The sequence below is a fragment of the Nicotiana sylvestris genome, chromosome 3 (assembly GCF_000393655.2).
Source record: "Nicotiana sylvestris chromosome 3, ASM39365v2, whole genome shotgun sequence".
Classification (NCBI taxonomy): Eukaryota; Viridiplantae; Streptophyta; class Magnoliopsida; order Solanales; family Solanaceae; genus Nicotiana; species Nicotiana sylvestris.
The window spans coordinates 169,534,737-169,550,319 of NC_091059.1; the positions used below are offsets into that span (position 1 = coordinate 169,534,737).

Sequence of the window (15,583 nt, forward strand, 5' to 3'; positions counted from 1 at the left end):
ATTGTCGACCTGTGTTTGGTGGTCTCTAATTTGGTTCAGTGTTTGTGAAAGTTTATTGTTCTGCTAGTCTATGATGTTCATTTTTTGGGATGAATTCCTCCTCGGTCCTGATCTGTAATTAATCTTGGAATGCATTTACTTTGTAAGTTTTTAAGAGTTTTAAGTTTTGTGCATTGATCTGGTTATAGAATGAGGAAACCCAAGTTTAAATGAACAACATGGCTTGTTCATGATTTGTTTTCTATTGATGGGCATTAGTTAGATGGTCTTCTCCTACTCTTCATCCCTTCCCCACTTAAGAGATGAAAAGAAGCCCTCTGCTAACTTTGTACATATACATGTTTATGCATGCAATATTTTCCGTGCGCATGCTTTTATATGCCTTTTCTGATCTCCTTTTTCTGGGTGAATCTTCAAATTGCTTATTTGGCTTATAGATAGTTATTGAACGTCTAGTGTTCTTTTTCCAACGAGAGTGCTAAGATTCTTTTGTCAAGATGGGAAAATTGATCTCTTATATCTTTTTTTTTTTGGCAGAGAACAATAATGTATTGACAATTGTTAGCTTGTGGGCTCCTGTTATAGCTGTAAGTATTCATTATTGATTTCACTAACATAGTTTAAGTTTTGGAAATGGCTTTCTGAAATGTTTTTAAGCTAATTCTGATAATGGAGCAACACTATGCTTCAGTTATTCTCTTTTTGCACTTTGTATTCTGAAATGTTTATTTAACTCTGTGATATGAGGAAGATTCTCTGCAGAATCTTGCGTCTCTCCTCCTTAATATATGTAAAAGCTTGTATATGCAGTTAAAGCAGTTGACTCTTACCAGCTCAACTCCATTCAAGAAAATGTTACATTCAAATATAGCTAGCTCCATACGAGATACTGAGTTTGCTGTCATTGTTATGATAATGTGCAAAAGAGGTAGTGGAAAGGGAGGAAATAGTCATCAGATTTGCAACTATTAAACTATTTTATTCCACCCAGGGATTATTACAGCTAGGAACATTCTTGTTCGTATTTGAGTTTTATACTTTACAAACTCCAACTGCTGCTAGTAATAACGGTCATTCCCTTTTGAGAGTGCTGGTAATATTTCCTTTACAAATTTTGTTATGGCTTTTTAGGTGATGGCCGTGTATCATAAACTAAAGTTCTTGTTGGCTTTTGTATTTCTTTGTCTATATTGGTTTGGTGTTGGTTCCTCTCTTAAATACCCTTCATTTCCAGATTTATCTCATGGATATTCACATATGGTACACTTTATTATCTGCTATTGTTGGCGGTGTAATGGGAGCGCGGGCTCGCTTAGGGGAGGTATAGTTTCAAATTTTAATTCTCTTAATTTTCCTGGAGAAACATGATGCTTGTGAAAAAAGAAAAAAAATGATGCTTCTTGTGCATCTTCTTGCCAATTTAGTTGCATGCTGTTCATCTTTTATAGGCAACTGTATCCTGAAGTTAAATTTTCTTTTAAAATGTTGAATTTCTCAGATACGCTCAATTGAGATGGTGCATAAACGTTTTGAGAGCTTTCCTGAAGCGTTTGTCAAGAACCTTGTGTCACCTCAGACAAAAAGGTGATGGCCTTCAAGAAAGTCAATTGTTCAACACCTATTATGTTGCTTATAATTATAATAAATTTTTTAACATTTGGTCTGATTTTTTTCTCTCTTATGTGATGGATAGTCAGCACAGCTGTGTTCTAACCAATTTATATAAACCGTGTGCTCTTTGAAATCCTCTTCTGATACTGCATTCCTGTAACATGTCTACTTTTATGCTTTTACAGGATACCTATTGACAGCCAATCATCACAGGTGAGTCTCATCTTGATTCTGTCTTCTTCGGAGTTGCTTTCCGTCTAGCTCGCTTAATTGAAATTATCAGAGTCAGGGAACTACTGTTTTTGTTCATTGCTAAGATAATCAATATTTTATTTTAAAATGTGATTAAATGTGGGTTGATACATCATGATTTCATTTTTGTAGCTAGAAGTATCCTTTAATAGACCTTTATGGCAGAAATCCTCACGATAAAATCCACTGAAGCTCCTTTTATTACTTTTAGCTGTGTGAATATTGTGTATATCTATCACTATTTTATTGGTTCTCATTGAGCTGTACCGCATTGTTTGAGTGATATATGCAGAGCAGCATGGATCAATATTGGTACCAAATGTTGATCTTCCATGGCCGAATTACTATTCTTGTGAAAATTTGAATACCAACCAGATATTAATATAAGGGTCTTTATCGTCTTTTTTCTGGTATGGATGAAAGAGTACTTACCGCTCCACCACAGCCTTTATCGTCTTCTTATATTAATAGATAACCTTCAACATCCTTATCCAAATTTTTTAATAAATAACCTTAAATAGCTGTATGAAGCAATAGTGGCCGTGCCACTTTAAAACAGATAGTTTCAAGAACCAAGTCTCCTCTTTGTTACTTTGGGAGCATCTTTCAACTAGGCCACTTCTTGTGAGTAGCTCCGGTAGACAAGCAAATAGCATCCTAAGTTCTAAAATATCTTTTCGCGAGCTAGCACGTTGATCAATTTTTTTTCATTTTGTCATCCCTGTACTTTTAGGGCTCGTTTTATATGTATTGTGAGGATGAGAATGGATGGTTAATTTATCCATTTCGTGCTTGGTATGTAATTGGATAGGGGAAGTTATCCAGAGAACCCTCACACTTTTGTCGTGGGGGGGAGGGGGAGGTTAGTTTTTTGGGGTATGAAATGATTAAATATTCTTCTAATATAATGAAAATTTTCCGAGTTTTTTTCCAATGAGGTTATGTAAGATTGAGTGACTGACTAAGGTCATATTTGAAAGGAAGAATTAATCTGGATGTTTATACCTTATGTATTATGTAATGCTTCATATCAAACATGAGATAAAATTTAATCTACACTTTATTCTCCTCATACAGTTAAAGTCAAAGGGATTAGAATTCCTCCTCTCTACCCCCTCAGGGTAGAGGTAAGGTCTGCGTACACACTACCCTCCCAGACCGCACTTGTGGGATTTTACTGGGTTGTTGTTGTTGTTGTTGGATTAGAATTCCTCCTATCAAGTCACTCATCCAAATGAACCCTTGACAAGGAAGTGGATAGAAGTACTTTATCTGATGTAGAACTGGACTTATTGACATCCAGGGGTTTGGTCTAGTGCAAGAGCTCAGATGGTGATGTGTGGGTTAGGTGCACGTCATGTGTTTGAATCTTGCCGTAGACAAAACCCTAGTTCTTAAGTGGAGAAGGGTAGAGGGACTGACCCATTATCCATGGAGTTTCGAACAAGTGCCATTGGCCCCTGGCGATTCCTTGGATATAAACTATGTTGCTCGGACTTTCCGAAAATTTCGTCGGGTGCATGTTGGATCCTCCAAAAGTAGTGTATTTTTGGAGGATCCGTCGCGGGCGCGGCAACATAGGTTATAAATAAAGTACTTTATTACTTTGCATAGTGAGAAATTACGGTTCAACTCTGGATAATGTGGGACAGTTTGGCGGTGAACTGCCTGCAGTGGATTGTGGTGGTTTAGATGTTGTCAAGGGCTTCCAGTTGAGAAGTAGAATAACTTGATTTCAAGTAAGACATGCTGTAAAAGTGTTAGGATGGCAACATAGTGTGAATGTTTATGCTGTACTGTAAGCTTTATTCCACAAATACTTTTGTTGTCACTATATTTGGGAGTTAGTAAAATGACAAAAAAAGATATAGATTATTAAAGATGTCCGTGAAGTCTCTCTCTCTCTCTCTCACGACATGGTTTCTGTGTCCATTCAAACTTATGTGCTTGAATGTTCATTCTGATCCTTAAGGATTATCAATATACTAGTTTTGTTGTGGTTCCGTTTGTCCTTCGGTGCTTTTCCTTGGTATGGGTGTGATATTATTAAGGAATCATGACTATTTCTTAGTCCAACACTGCGAGGTAGAGTTTTCTGCATGTCTATAGTTAATATGTTCGTCCATTTTTAAAGTATATTCTTCCATTTTTACGTCTATGGTTAATATTTTCTTCAATTTTGCAGACCTCTCAAGATAACAACAAAACAGATGCAGCTCTCTTTTCACCATTTTGGAATGAGATTATCAAAAGTTTGCGTGAAGAGGATTACGTCAGTAACAGGTAACTGTGTGATTCTTATGACCCATTTTGGCACTGGTCCATTTCTGTATTCAAATCTTCTGCTTTTCATTCTCAAATATTTACTTTAATGTTTCAATGCACTGATTTCCCCTAGGGAGATGGATTTACTTTCAATGCCGAGTAACACGGGAAGTCTACGACTTGTACAATGGCCTCTGTTTCTCCTTTGCAGTAAGGTGCTCCCGGCTGAATTTTGCCTATAATTTTTTATGTTGGAAAGCATACACACTGTTAGTAAATGGAACAACTTTTACAGATCTTGTTGGCTATTGATTTGGCTTTGGATTGCAAAGATACACAAGGAGATCTTTGGACCAGAATATGCAGGGATGAGTACATGGCCTATGCTGTCCAGGAGTGCTATTACAGTATTGAAAAGATCTTATACTCTCTGGTTGATGGAGAGGGAAGACTTTGGTATGCCTTTTTACCCCTGACAAACAAGAGTCTAGATTGTTTTTCTTGTTCCATATAGTTTGGTTTGAGCATTCTTGCTCTGAAGTGGTCAATATTCATGTTTCTCTTGATGTTAGGGTTGAAAGAATATATCGAGAGGTCAACAGTAGCATAATGGAGGGTTCACTAGTCATAACCTTATCACTGAAGAAACTTCCAGTTGTGCTATCAAGATTTACAGCATTGACTGGACTTTTGGTAACATTTCTGCCTTATTCTATTTATTTTTTTTGATAAAAAAAAGATATTATAGTGATGATAACAATGTAATCCAGAAAACTTTGCCTTGCTCTATCGGTAGTGTTGAGTTTGTTAAGCAGTCCATTTGGTAACTCAACTACCTATGTGTATTACTACATCTATTTACTGCAATAATTGCATCTTGTGTTCATGGAAGTGGATGGACAGTTTGAATCTTCCTGTTGTAGGGGTAGAGATCCTAATATTTTCTAGATCACTCTTATATTATAGGAAGTTAGAACAGACTTTTGTTCTGTGTTTGGGAATTAGCCAATGCCGGTTAAAGTAATGGTATGCGTGTTCTGTTTTACAGTGATTTTTTCATACCAAAACATTGCAATTTGAAACATCTAGTGTTTGTGGCTTGAATTAAGGGTGTTAATGAGCTGAGCCGTGGGAACTTTGCTTGACTCAGCTTCTTTCTATCCAAGCTTGGCCTGATTAAACAAATAACTTTCTTAGCCTGAGGTCAAGTCAATGTGACAAGCAAGAGGCTTGAGCTTGCGCTCGAAGTCAGTGGATATAACAGCTACAAAATTTAACAATCACAGTAACTTAAGAATTATCTTCAGATTGATATACCTGTAAACTCGTTCACTTTTCCAATCTGTCATTCTGAAGCAATCTTAGTTCATATAATTATTCGCACCACTGGCATTTCTACAACATTAGTTAAAAATGTGGTCCTGCGTGTTTATCAGCACATAGTAAACAGCTCATGTTTTAATTTGCTGTCGTAGTAATTCTACCAAACCAAAAGTGGGCTACCAAATTGGGTCAGAGGGAGCATATTTCAGGGGATATAGCATTCAATGAAAACCCATACCGGGATCATAAATGAGAGAAAGAGAAAATTAGCCTGGACGTCAAGTCTGAAATGTTGAAATCAACTAAATCTTCTGGAGCACATCTAGCGGGTTTCCAAGTCACAGGCTTCCCTTAAAGTTTGTTTCTAGTGTTTCACTGACTGCATCACACAGATGATTTATGTTTAACACCTGCTCTGTGTTTTTACTCTGACTACAGTTTATTTACTAAGTTTGATACTCTTGCTGTATCATGTTATTTATCTCTGAGATTGTTTTTAATAAATTATGTATTAGGCTGCCCACTCTTAGGATTTCACGTTATTTGTCTTAGTAGTACTTATTTTCAACACATCTTGTGCTTTTATGATATCATGTCACTCAGGTCTCTTGTATTTTTTACCATTGCAGATTCGCAATGAAACTCCTGAACTTTCAAAGGGTGCTGCCAAAGCTATGTATGATCTGTATGAGGTTGTTACCCATGATCTGTTGTCATCTGATTTAAGGTGAATCCTTTGCATGATCATTTTGCTCAAACTTCAGTTGGTTCTTTGTTTGGGTTGTTTTGAGAGTTAACTATGTTCTTTATCTGGGCAGGGAGCAGCTTGATACTTGGAATATATTGGCTAGGGCAAGGAATGAGGGGCGACTCTTTTCTAGGGTGGAGTGGCCTAGAGATCCTGAAATTGTATGAGTCCTGTGCTTTTATTGATTTTTTTGCTGATCTGTCATGCTATTTTACAGAATCTTTCCTTAACCCCTATTTTTCTCTCTCTCGTCTCCTTTGTTGATATGCTAAACTGATAAATCTCTGTTTTTTCTTACAGAAGGAGCAGGTGAAAAGGCTGCATTTACTTCTTACTGTGAAGGATTCGGCTGCTAACATTCCTAAGAATCTCGAAGCAAGAAGAAGATTGGAGTTCTTTACAAATTCTTTGTTTATGGACATGCCACCAGCAAAGCCAGTTAGTGAGATGATGCCATTCTGGTATTTTGCTGCTGTCACCTAGTCTTTTAGTTGAATTTTCTGACATAAGAACAGAATCTGGATTTTTCCTTATATGCGTATATGTTGGCAACAGTGTCTTCACCCCTTACTATAGTGAGACAGTACTATATAGTTCCTCTGATCTGCGAGTGGAAAATGAAGATGGCATATCCACACTGTTCTATCTTCAGAAAATATTTCCAGGTATCTTTCCCATTTGGTCAGTTACTGTACTTATCCCATTTTGTACGTAGCTGTTGAGACTTTCTTGTTGGTAGATCTGCTTCCTCTTGGCTTTTAACCAGCATGGAGGAAAATGGAAAATTTTAATTTCCTCCATTTGTATTCCTCTTATTTTTATTAGGTAAATAATTTCATTTAAGGTAGGGGAGAACCTCATATACAATCAGTATAACAAAAAAAAGAGAACCTAAACCAAAATATGGTTCTCAAAAAGAAACTCAAATCATTTATACAAATAGGCTGGTATTTTCAACTTCTTTTCAAGACGGAAAGATGGTATACCTGTAACATCGTACCTATTCCACCACTCATTTACTCTATATTCGAATTTCGTCGCCTTAAGCCACATATTCTCGAATCTGAAAGGATCGCACAAATTCCTCCTATGGCGAGTGTCCGAAGTCAATTTGTGCAATGGAACTTGCATCACATCTTGCACCAGCTCCTCCCAATTATTAGACACAAAGAATCTATCCCGTCTAGATTTTGCATTAGAATCCTGAGCTCTATACTATGCGAACCTTGCTCCTGTCAATGGAAGATCTATAAGGCAGTGATCATTAATGAACTCTGAAAACTCTTTCATTGCCCTAGACACCACCCTTTCCTCCGGAATCTAATTGTGTTGAAATCCCCTCCTATATCCTTTGAACCCCACCCTCCCCCCTTGCGTGCGCCGCCTGAAGCCCCATTCTTCACCACCCTCCAAATTTTTTATCCATATTGCTATGATGAACTCTCCCTTACTTACCTCCTGCACTCCCTAGTGCTGGTAACCATCATACTTCACCCATTGTCCCCCCATACACTTTCTCACAACCTTATCTGTCATAACCTTCATTTTAGTTTCTTGACGACACAATATATCCGGCCCCATTCTCTAACTCTCACCTTGATGATGGCCCCTTTGTTAGGGTCATTCATCCCCTTCACGTTCCATGCAATGATTTTAACTTCCATGGACAACCTCTTTACCCTCACCCCTCCCTCTCCTCTCCCATTGCACCAACTCTCTCCCTACTCCTAAATCTCCTCTTATATACCATCCTTACTCCTTCTCCCTTCTTTTTCTTTCTGATACTCATTCCCTCCCCACTCTATTATCTCCTTCCTCCATTTCTCTAACCCCTTTTGTCTCTTTCTCAATGTCTCTTAGAAGTTCTATTAGAAAAGTTCAGAAAAGTGTTTTTCCTCCTTTTCTTCAACTTTGATTAACTTTTAGATTGATTGCACTTGTTTGAATCAACAATTTAGATTAATTGTGATTGTTTCTTGATATGTTTCATGGATCCTTCATCTTGTAGATGTACTTGTGTCAGGTGGGTGTGACATGGGTGTGGTTTCTTTGTGCATATTCATCAAAATACAGTAACAGTTTGCGAAAATCTAACAACTACCTCATCTGCGTACCTGTACTTGCCTGTATCCAGCAAATCCATGTAACACAGTTGATTTCATATTTGATGCCTTTTTCCTGAAAAGGGAAGAAAAGAATGTAATATTGAAGTAAATGCTTAATGTATCAGTTATAAGAGAACTGTCGGCGGAGGTTTTTAAGGAACTGCGTCCTAATCAACCGAAATTCAATTAAGGAAATTCAATAAAGGGGAGTGATCTGTATATAACTTTGTATGACTTTTCTCTTCTATTTTATTGCATTTTGTCTCTTTCCTTTCCTATTATTATCATTGCTTCCATTGAGTTCCGTGTTCTATAACGACAAAAGCTCTTATCTCATTAATTCGCGAAATCTAAAATTCAGGCATTTCCTTCAATTGGCTGATCTTCACTCAGCCTTCAGATTAACTATCTGCCATTTTCATTTACAACAACAACAACATACCAGTATTATCCTACACTGTGGGGTCTGGGTTATAGTGTGTATGCAGACCTTACCCTACCTTGTGAGGATAGAGAGGCTGTTTCCAATAAACCCTCTGCTCAGGAAAGCATAAGCACCACATTAATGAAAATATAGACAAGAAGGGACAATACCAAAAAACCATATTAAAGCAGAATAAAAACAACAAGATAGTAAGGTGATCAACAATGAAAGAAAGCAACAGTTAGTCATAAAACCTACTACCCACAAAAAGCGAGACTGCATGCCAATGCTACTGTTGTGAATACTCTAGGCTACCTACTCTACTACCCTAATCCTCGACCTACATACCTTCCTATCAAGGGTCATGTCCCTGGTCAGCTGAGCCTGTGCCATATCTAGCCTAATCACCTCTTCCCACCTCTTCTTTGGCCTGCCTCTACCTCTCCGTAAGCCCTCCAATGTCAACCTCTCACACCTCCTCACCCGGGCATCTGTGCTCCTCCTCACATGACCAAACCACCTAAGTCGCGCTTCCCGCATCTTGTCCTCAATAGGGGCCACACTCACCTTGTCGCGAATAACCTCATTTCTGATCCTATCTAACCTGGTGTGCCCGCACATCCATTTCAATATCCTCATCTCTGCTACCTTCATCTTCTAGACATGAGCGATCTTGACTGGCCAACACTCAGCCCCATACAACATTGTTGGTTTGACCATCACTCTGTAGAATTTACTTTTAAGTTTCGGTGACACCTTCTTATCACACAAAAAATCGGAAGCGAGTCTCCATTTCATCCATCCCGCCGCAATACAATGTGTGACATCTTCATGAATCTCCTCATCCCCCTAAATAATAGACCCAAGGTACTTAAAACTTCCTCTCCTAGTGATGACCTGTGAGTCCAGCCTCACCTCCCCTTCCCCTCCTTGAGTCTCGCCACTGAACTTACACTCCAAGTATTTTGTGTTGGTCCTGCTCAACTTGAAACCTTTAGACTCTAGGGTCCGCCTCCATACCTCTAATTGCGCGTTTACACCATCTCGCGTCTCGTCAATCAATACAATATCTTCTGAAAATAGCATGCATCACGACACCTCCCCTTGGATGTGACACGTCAGTACGTCCATCACCAGAGCAAACAAAAAAGGGTTGAGTGCTGACCCCTGATGCAACCCCATCATAATCGGAAAATGGTCCGAGTCTCCACCCATCGTCCTCACTCGGGTCTTTATTCCATCATTCATGTCCTTAATCAAACCAACGTAAGCAACAAGTACACCTCTAGCCTCCAAACATCTCCACAAAACCTCCATCAGAACTTTATCATACGCCTTTTCTAAGTCGATGAACACCATATGCAAGTCCTTTCTCTCCCTATATTGCTCCATCAATCTCCTAACAAGGTGGATGGTTTCTGTAGTCGAACGTCCCGGCATAAACCTAAACTGGTTCTTAGAAATAGACACACTCCTCCTCACCCTTAGCTTTACCACTCTGTCCCATACTTTCATAGTATGTCTAAGCAGCTTGATACCCGATAGTTATTGCAATTTTGGATATCACCCTTGTTCTTGTATACAGGAACCATCGTACTCAGTACTCCACTTCCATTCTTCGGACATCTTCTTCGTTCAAAAAATGACATTAAATAACCTATTGAGCCACTCCAAGCTTGCGTTGTCCGCACTCTTCCGAAACTTCACCGGGATCTCATCCGGCCCGGTCGCTTTGTCCCTGCTCATCTTACGCATAGTCTCCTCGACTTCATCAACTCTAATCCGCCTACAATATCCAAAGCCACGACTCCCGGAAAGTTCCAAACCACCCAGTACAGTGCTTTTGTCCCCTTCCTTGTTCAAGAGACTATAGAAGTAGGTCTGCCATCTCCGACAGATAAGCCCCTCATCCAACAAAACTCTACCTTCTTCGTCGTGGATGCACTTCACTTGGTCCAAGTCACGCGCCTTCCTTTCTCGCGCCTCGGCTAACCTGAACAGTGATTAAAAAAGCGCTCGCTTCATCGCTTTAAGCAAGAAGCGAAGCGAGTCGGGCAAGTCAGCGCTTCAGGGCTGTGAAGCGACTTTGGTACGAAAAAGCGATCGCTTCTCTGTAAAAAGCGAGAATCGGTGAAGCGAGAGAAGTGACCGCTCCTTTGTTCAAATTAACCCAAGCCCTATTTTAAACCGTAAACACTGTCTGGAGTCCAGAAACATCAGCGAGACTAGGTTTTCCTTCAACAAGAGCAGCGGTTTCTTCTTCTGTTCTTCATCAACTTCAGATTTATGAAATTATCTCAAGTTCCAAGGTTTGTTCTTCTTCTTCTTCTTCAACATCACATGTATGTTCTGCTTCTTCTACTTTTGATTTTCAGTCATCTTCTTTTTCTTTTTTTTCTAAACGTCCAAAAAGCGTCGAAATGCAGGCGATTTTTTTTTTTTTTTTACCTTCGGTTCTTTCTCAGAAAATTTTTGCCCAATTTTTCCAGTTTCTGCCCCCAATTTCTGCCCAATTTAATAATGATAGTGGAATACAAGAATTTGACAATCTTGTAGAAAAATAGGATGCTCATTTTGTGCTTTAATTGATGCTACTCTTTATTTTTTTAATTGAAGTATTGAACATTTGCTTACAATTACATGTGTTGTCTATGCAGTATTTATTTAATTTTTTTTTTTAAATTTCGCTTCACTTAAAAAAAGTGAGCGCTTCGCTTCTCGTGAATCGTGAAATGGGGGTTGTCGCTTTTCCTCGCTTCACGCTCTTCACAACACTGAACCTGAACAACCTTTTATCCCCACCTCGTCTCTCGAGTTCCTCATACAAACGACTAAAAGCTGCAGTCTTGGCCGCCATAACTGCTAGCTTTGCCTTTTTCTTAGCCATATAATGCTCCCTATTCGCCCTCTTCTCCTCCTCGTCTCCTATCTGCCATTTTCATTTAATGTTTTAAATTCTGGTTGGTATATACGAAATTTTGTTATTTGTAAAAAACATTTTTTTGTTTCTGTAGTTAACTTCTAGAGTGGGCGTGATCGAGCAAATCAATAATTTATTAAGTCATTAATCTTAAAATATGTAATACTTTAAAATTTCAGGTTGGGATCACATTTTAAGTATCCTCCAGTGTTTTAAAAGCGAAAAAATGCAAAAAAAAAAACAGAAGGTCTATGGCGCTCGAAGCAAAAAAGCAACAATTGAAGCACATGCTATTTTGAAGTGCGGCCCACTGTTTACCGAATTAAAAAATTACCTTACATAAATGTGGATTAGTACTTATGAGTATCAACTTGCAATTTGAATTACTAAATCAACATCCAATATACAATAATGATGATCCTAGTCGCTATTACTGTAAACTGGAAGCTCATGATATTAATTGCGTATTAAGAAATGACAAGGTGTCCTGATAAAAAATTAATGATATTAAGCCAACTTCTCAGATAAACATCATTACAAAACATGTCAACAAGGTCATTGAAATATGTGGTGGCTGTTACCGAAAAACAGGGAAGACTTGAAGTGAGAGACCTTAGGATCTTCCAGAAAACTCTACTTGAAATATGGTTAAGGAGATTTGGAATGGAGGAGCAGTCATTATGGACGGGGTGAAAGCAGAAAAGTACAAGAAAAAGATGGGGAATGACCAGTAAAATACACTTCGTTCGGGTTCGGTTTATGGAGAAACATCATGAAAGTCTGGGAGGATTTCAGCGGCCAAATAACTTTCGGAAAGGTGGTGGTAGAAGGATTTGTTTTTGGGGCCACTGATGGTGCTGAGAGCGCATGCTGAGGCATAATTTCCCTAATATATATTGAATTTCTAGCCGATAGAGATGACAATGCAACAGATCTGGAAGGTACTAGAAGTGTAGTTCTATGAGATCTAAGATTTTTAAGTAACTTATAGCATAGGGAGATGGGGGAATTCCATAGTCTAGTGGAACTACTTTACAAGCAGAGCATGTCACACTTTTTGCAAGATTCACGGGGATGGGGCACAAGGAGAGACACGGGATGTTCTCGAGTAAAGCTTACTACCAAAAATTGTTGGTGAGAGAGGTGGTGGCTTTTTTGTACTCTTTATGAAGATTCTTAGGGTGCCTAAGAAGTGTTTTTTATTTTTTATTTTGTTTAATTTTTAATGTGAAGATTTTATTGATGTATGCCAGCAAAATGCTGGAGTAAGTACATCCAGAAGAGAGACCTTTACAGAGCATATGTGTTTTTTGGTGTGGCTAGTAGCTAGGAAGCCATCCTGTTAGCCTGAGGAGGAGGAGGATTACACATGTTGGCTGGTGTTTTGTGTGCCAGATGTTCAGGAGAATATTAAAATCACCTCATGTTGCATTGTCATGTGGCAATGACTCTATGGTGGTTGGTTTTGGATTTGCTCAGTATAGTGATTGATGCCCATTATAATAACGGGAGCCTTTGTAGAAGCTGGGTTTTAGAAAAAGGAAGAGAAGTCTGAGAGCATGGTATAATGCCCCTCTAGCCCTTATTTGGGTTATTTGGAAAGAGAGGAATATGAGAGCATTTGAAGCTGTTGAGATTGATATTGTAAACTTGAGGAACACTCTCATATTTTATGTTTCTTTTTGGTGCACCCCCGAGGTTCCTACTTGTATTATAGATGATCAGGTGACTATTGTAGAGAACCATATTTTAGTGTATTTTCTCTATTTCTAATATACTACTTGTACACATGAGTTTGTTTTCTCACAACATCAACCTAATTATTTACTTTATCAAAATAACAACGGGGTCATTGAAAGATAACGCAGATCACAAATTTTACTTTACCATTTCCAGTTAACTATTAAGAAGAATTAGATAGCAGCATTCAGTTTCTTATTTGATTACATTGTCATTGACTTAGACAGTGGAAGGGATGAGTAAGGGAGAAACATGAAATCAAAAGTAGTAAAAAAAGATCTGAATACCAGATGAAAAGGAAAGAGTCATTTGTTTGAAGGGGGGAGGAAGAAGAGGAAGAAAAAGTGAGTAGAAGACACCATCACTCATGTCGGTTCTTTTGGGTAAGAGGAATTACAGAGCTTTTGAATAGGTGGAAAATGGCTTTGTCTATTTTCCTAGTAGCCACTTGTTTTTGTTTAATATTTTGTGTACACACAATGTGCCTGCTTGTATAGATGATTGTCTTTTGTAGTGAATTATATTTTTGTGTAGTTCTCTACCTTTTGGTTTGTTACCCTTTCTCAAAAAAAAAAAAAAGTTCTTTACTTTTGGGTGTACTGCTTATTTACAGGAGTATTATAAATTTTTATCTTGTTGTTCACCTCGTTGGATAAGATAATGCCTCTACTAATAATCACTCTGTCTTATGTATTTGTCTTCCCTTACTGTATGGTCTTAATCTTTGTCACTCTGTATGACCCATAATAGATGAGTGGGAGAATTTTCTGGAGCGAATTGGTCGAGGTGATAGTGGTGATAACGACATTCAGGAAGGCTCCAGTGACGCCTTGGAGCTTCGGTTTTGGGCATCTTACCGGGGCCAAACTCTAGCTAGGACAGGTTTGATTGTTCCCATGGTAATTAGGTTTCTATATTTGGCGGTTTAGTATCTTCTGTGTATTTAACAATGCTAGTTATATTTTAATGTGGTTTTGTATACAGTGCGTGGTATGATGTATTACAGAAGGGCATTAATGCTACAAAGTTACTTGGAAAGGAGATCGCTAGGAGGTTGGTAGTTTTTTTTATTTGCTCTTATGTCAAATGAAAAGCCCCTACCCTTCCGGGGTAGGGGTAAGGTCTGCGTACATCCTACCCTTCCCAGACCCCACTAGTGGGATTTTACTGGGTATGTAGTTGTTGTTGTATGTCAAATGAAAAGCCTGAATGTCCTGATGTAGTTTTTTACTTTTGTTTTTTTTATAAGGAGTGGATGGTCATTCTCAGACAAGCTCTCTCACGAGTCAAGGGTTTGAATTATCGCGAGAAGCACGGGCTCAAGCTGATTTGAAGTTTACTTATGTGATTTCATGCCAAATTTATGGGCAGCAAAAACAGCGAAAGGCTCCAGAGGCTACTGATATTGGTCTTTTATTGCGAAGGTCTGAATTAATATGTTCTTCTGATGCACCATTTCATCGATTCCATTTTTATCAGTCAGGATTTTTTGTTCTTACGTAATTTTGCAAAATATCTTCAACTAACTTGAGATTGAGGCCTAGTAGTTTTTGTGGACTCTAGATAATCTTTTTTAGCAAATTGCAATGGAGTCCCCAATATTATTATTTCAAGTTTGAGTCTTCTGGTCCCCCCCCCTCCCTCTTGTTTCCTTGTGTTAAATTCTGAAAGTCTTTCTTTGCTTGGTTTAGATAGTAAACACCCTAAATTAGCAAGCATATGCATGGTAGTTGAGCAAGAACTGAAAAATAATTCTGTTTCCATCTCTCTTTGCCTCTGTGTGTTTTGTCGCACGGATGTAATAAACAATTATTCATTGAGTGGTGCAATACTCGAGTGTTTATGTCATTTATCATTTGACTATGCCTTACTTTGTGTTTGTTATGTTTTTTGCAAGGAATGAAGCACTTCGTGTTGCTTTCATACATGTTGAGGAAATTGCTGGGGATGATGGGAAAGTTTCAAAGGAATTTTATTCAAAGCTTGTCAAAGCTGATGCACATGGGAAAGATCAGGTATGGTATATTGTCAATTAACTCAAAGTGTTAAGATTTTGTGAATGATTTTGGTATGTTATGGTATCTTTGGGAGATTTCTGAAATTTTAAATCCTGATAAGCCATACTGATTTCGGACACAAACACTCTCTCTGGATTTAGGACGTATTTTGGTAATAATTGTATTTGATGGAACCAC

The 15,583-nt window shown here is 38.3% G+C and overlaps 1 protein-coding gene across 1 annotated transcript in view; it reads left to right on the top strand.

Moving 5' to 3' along the window:
• LOC104238439 (callose synthase 10) overlaps positions 1-15,583 on the top strand; it is a 61,465-nt gene that overhangs the window by 33,420 nt on the left and 12,462 nt on the right. Inside the window, exons 20-35 of the mRNA XM_009792790.2 lie at positions 538-587; positions 1,235-1,321; positions 1,499-1,584; positions 1,797-1,824; positions 4,049-4,146; positions 4,262-4,343; positions 4,424-4,584; positions 4,701-4,821; positions 6,081-6,178; positions 6,270-6,360; positions 6,500-6,660; positions 6,755-6,864; positions 14,139-14,270; positions 14,373-14,441; positions 14,638-14,812; positions 15,286-15,403. Coding sequence (XP_009791092.1) covers positions 538-587; positions 1,235-1,321; positions 1,499-1,584; positions 1,797-1,824; positions 4,049-4,146; positions 4,262-4,343; positions 4,424-4,584; positions 4,701-4,821; positions 6,081-6,178; positions 6,270-6,360; positions 6,500-6,660; positions 6,755-6,864; positions 14,139-14,270; positions 14,373-14,441; positions 14,638-14,812; positions 15,286-15,403 — 1,667 coding nt within the window. The remainder of the gene's footprint in view (positions 1-537; positions 588-1,234; positions 1,322-1,498; positions 1,585-1,796; positions 1,825-4,048; positions 4,147-4,261; positions 4,344-4,423; positions 4,585-4,700; positions 4,822-6,080; positions 6,179-6,269; positions 6,361-6,499; positions 6,661-6,754; positions 6,865-14,138; positions 14,271-14,372; positions 14,442-14,637; positions 14,813-15,285; positions 15,404-15,583) is intronic.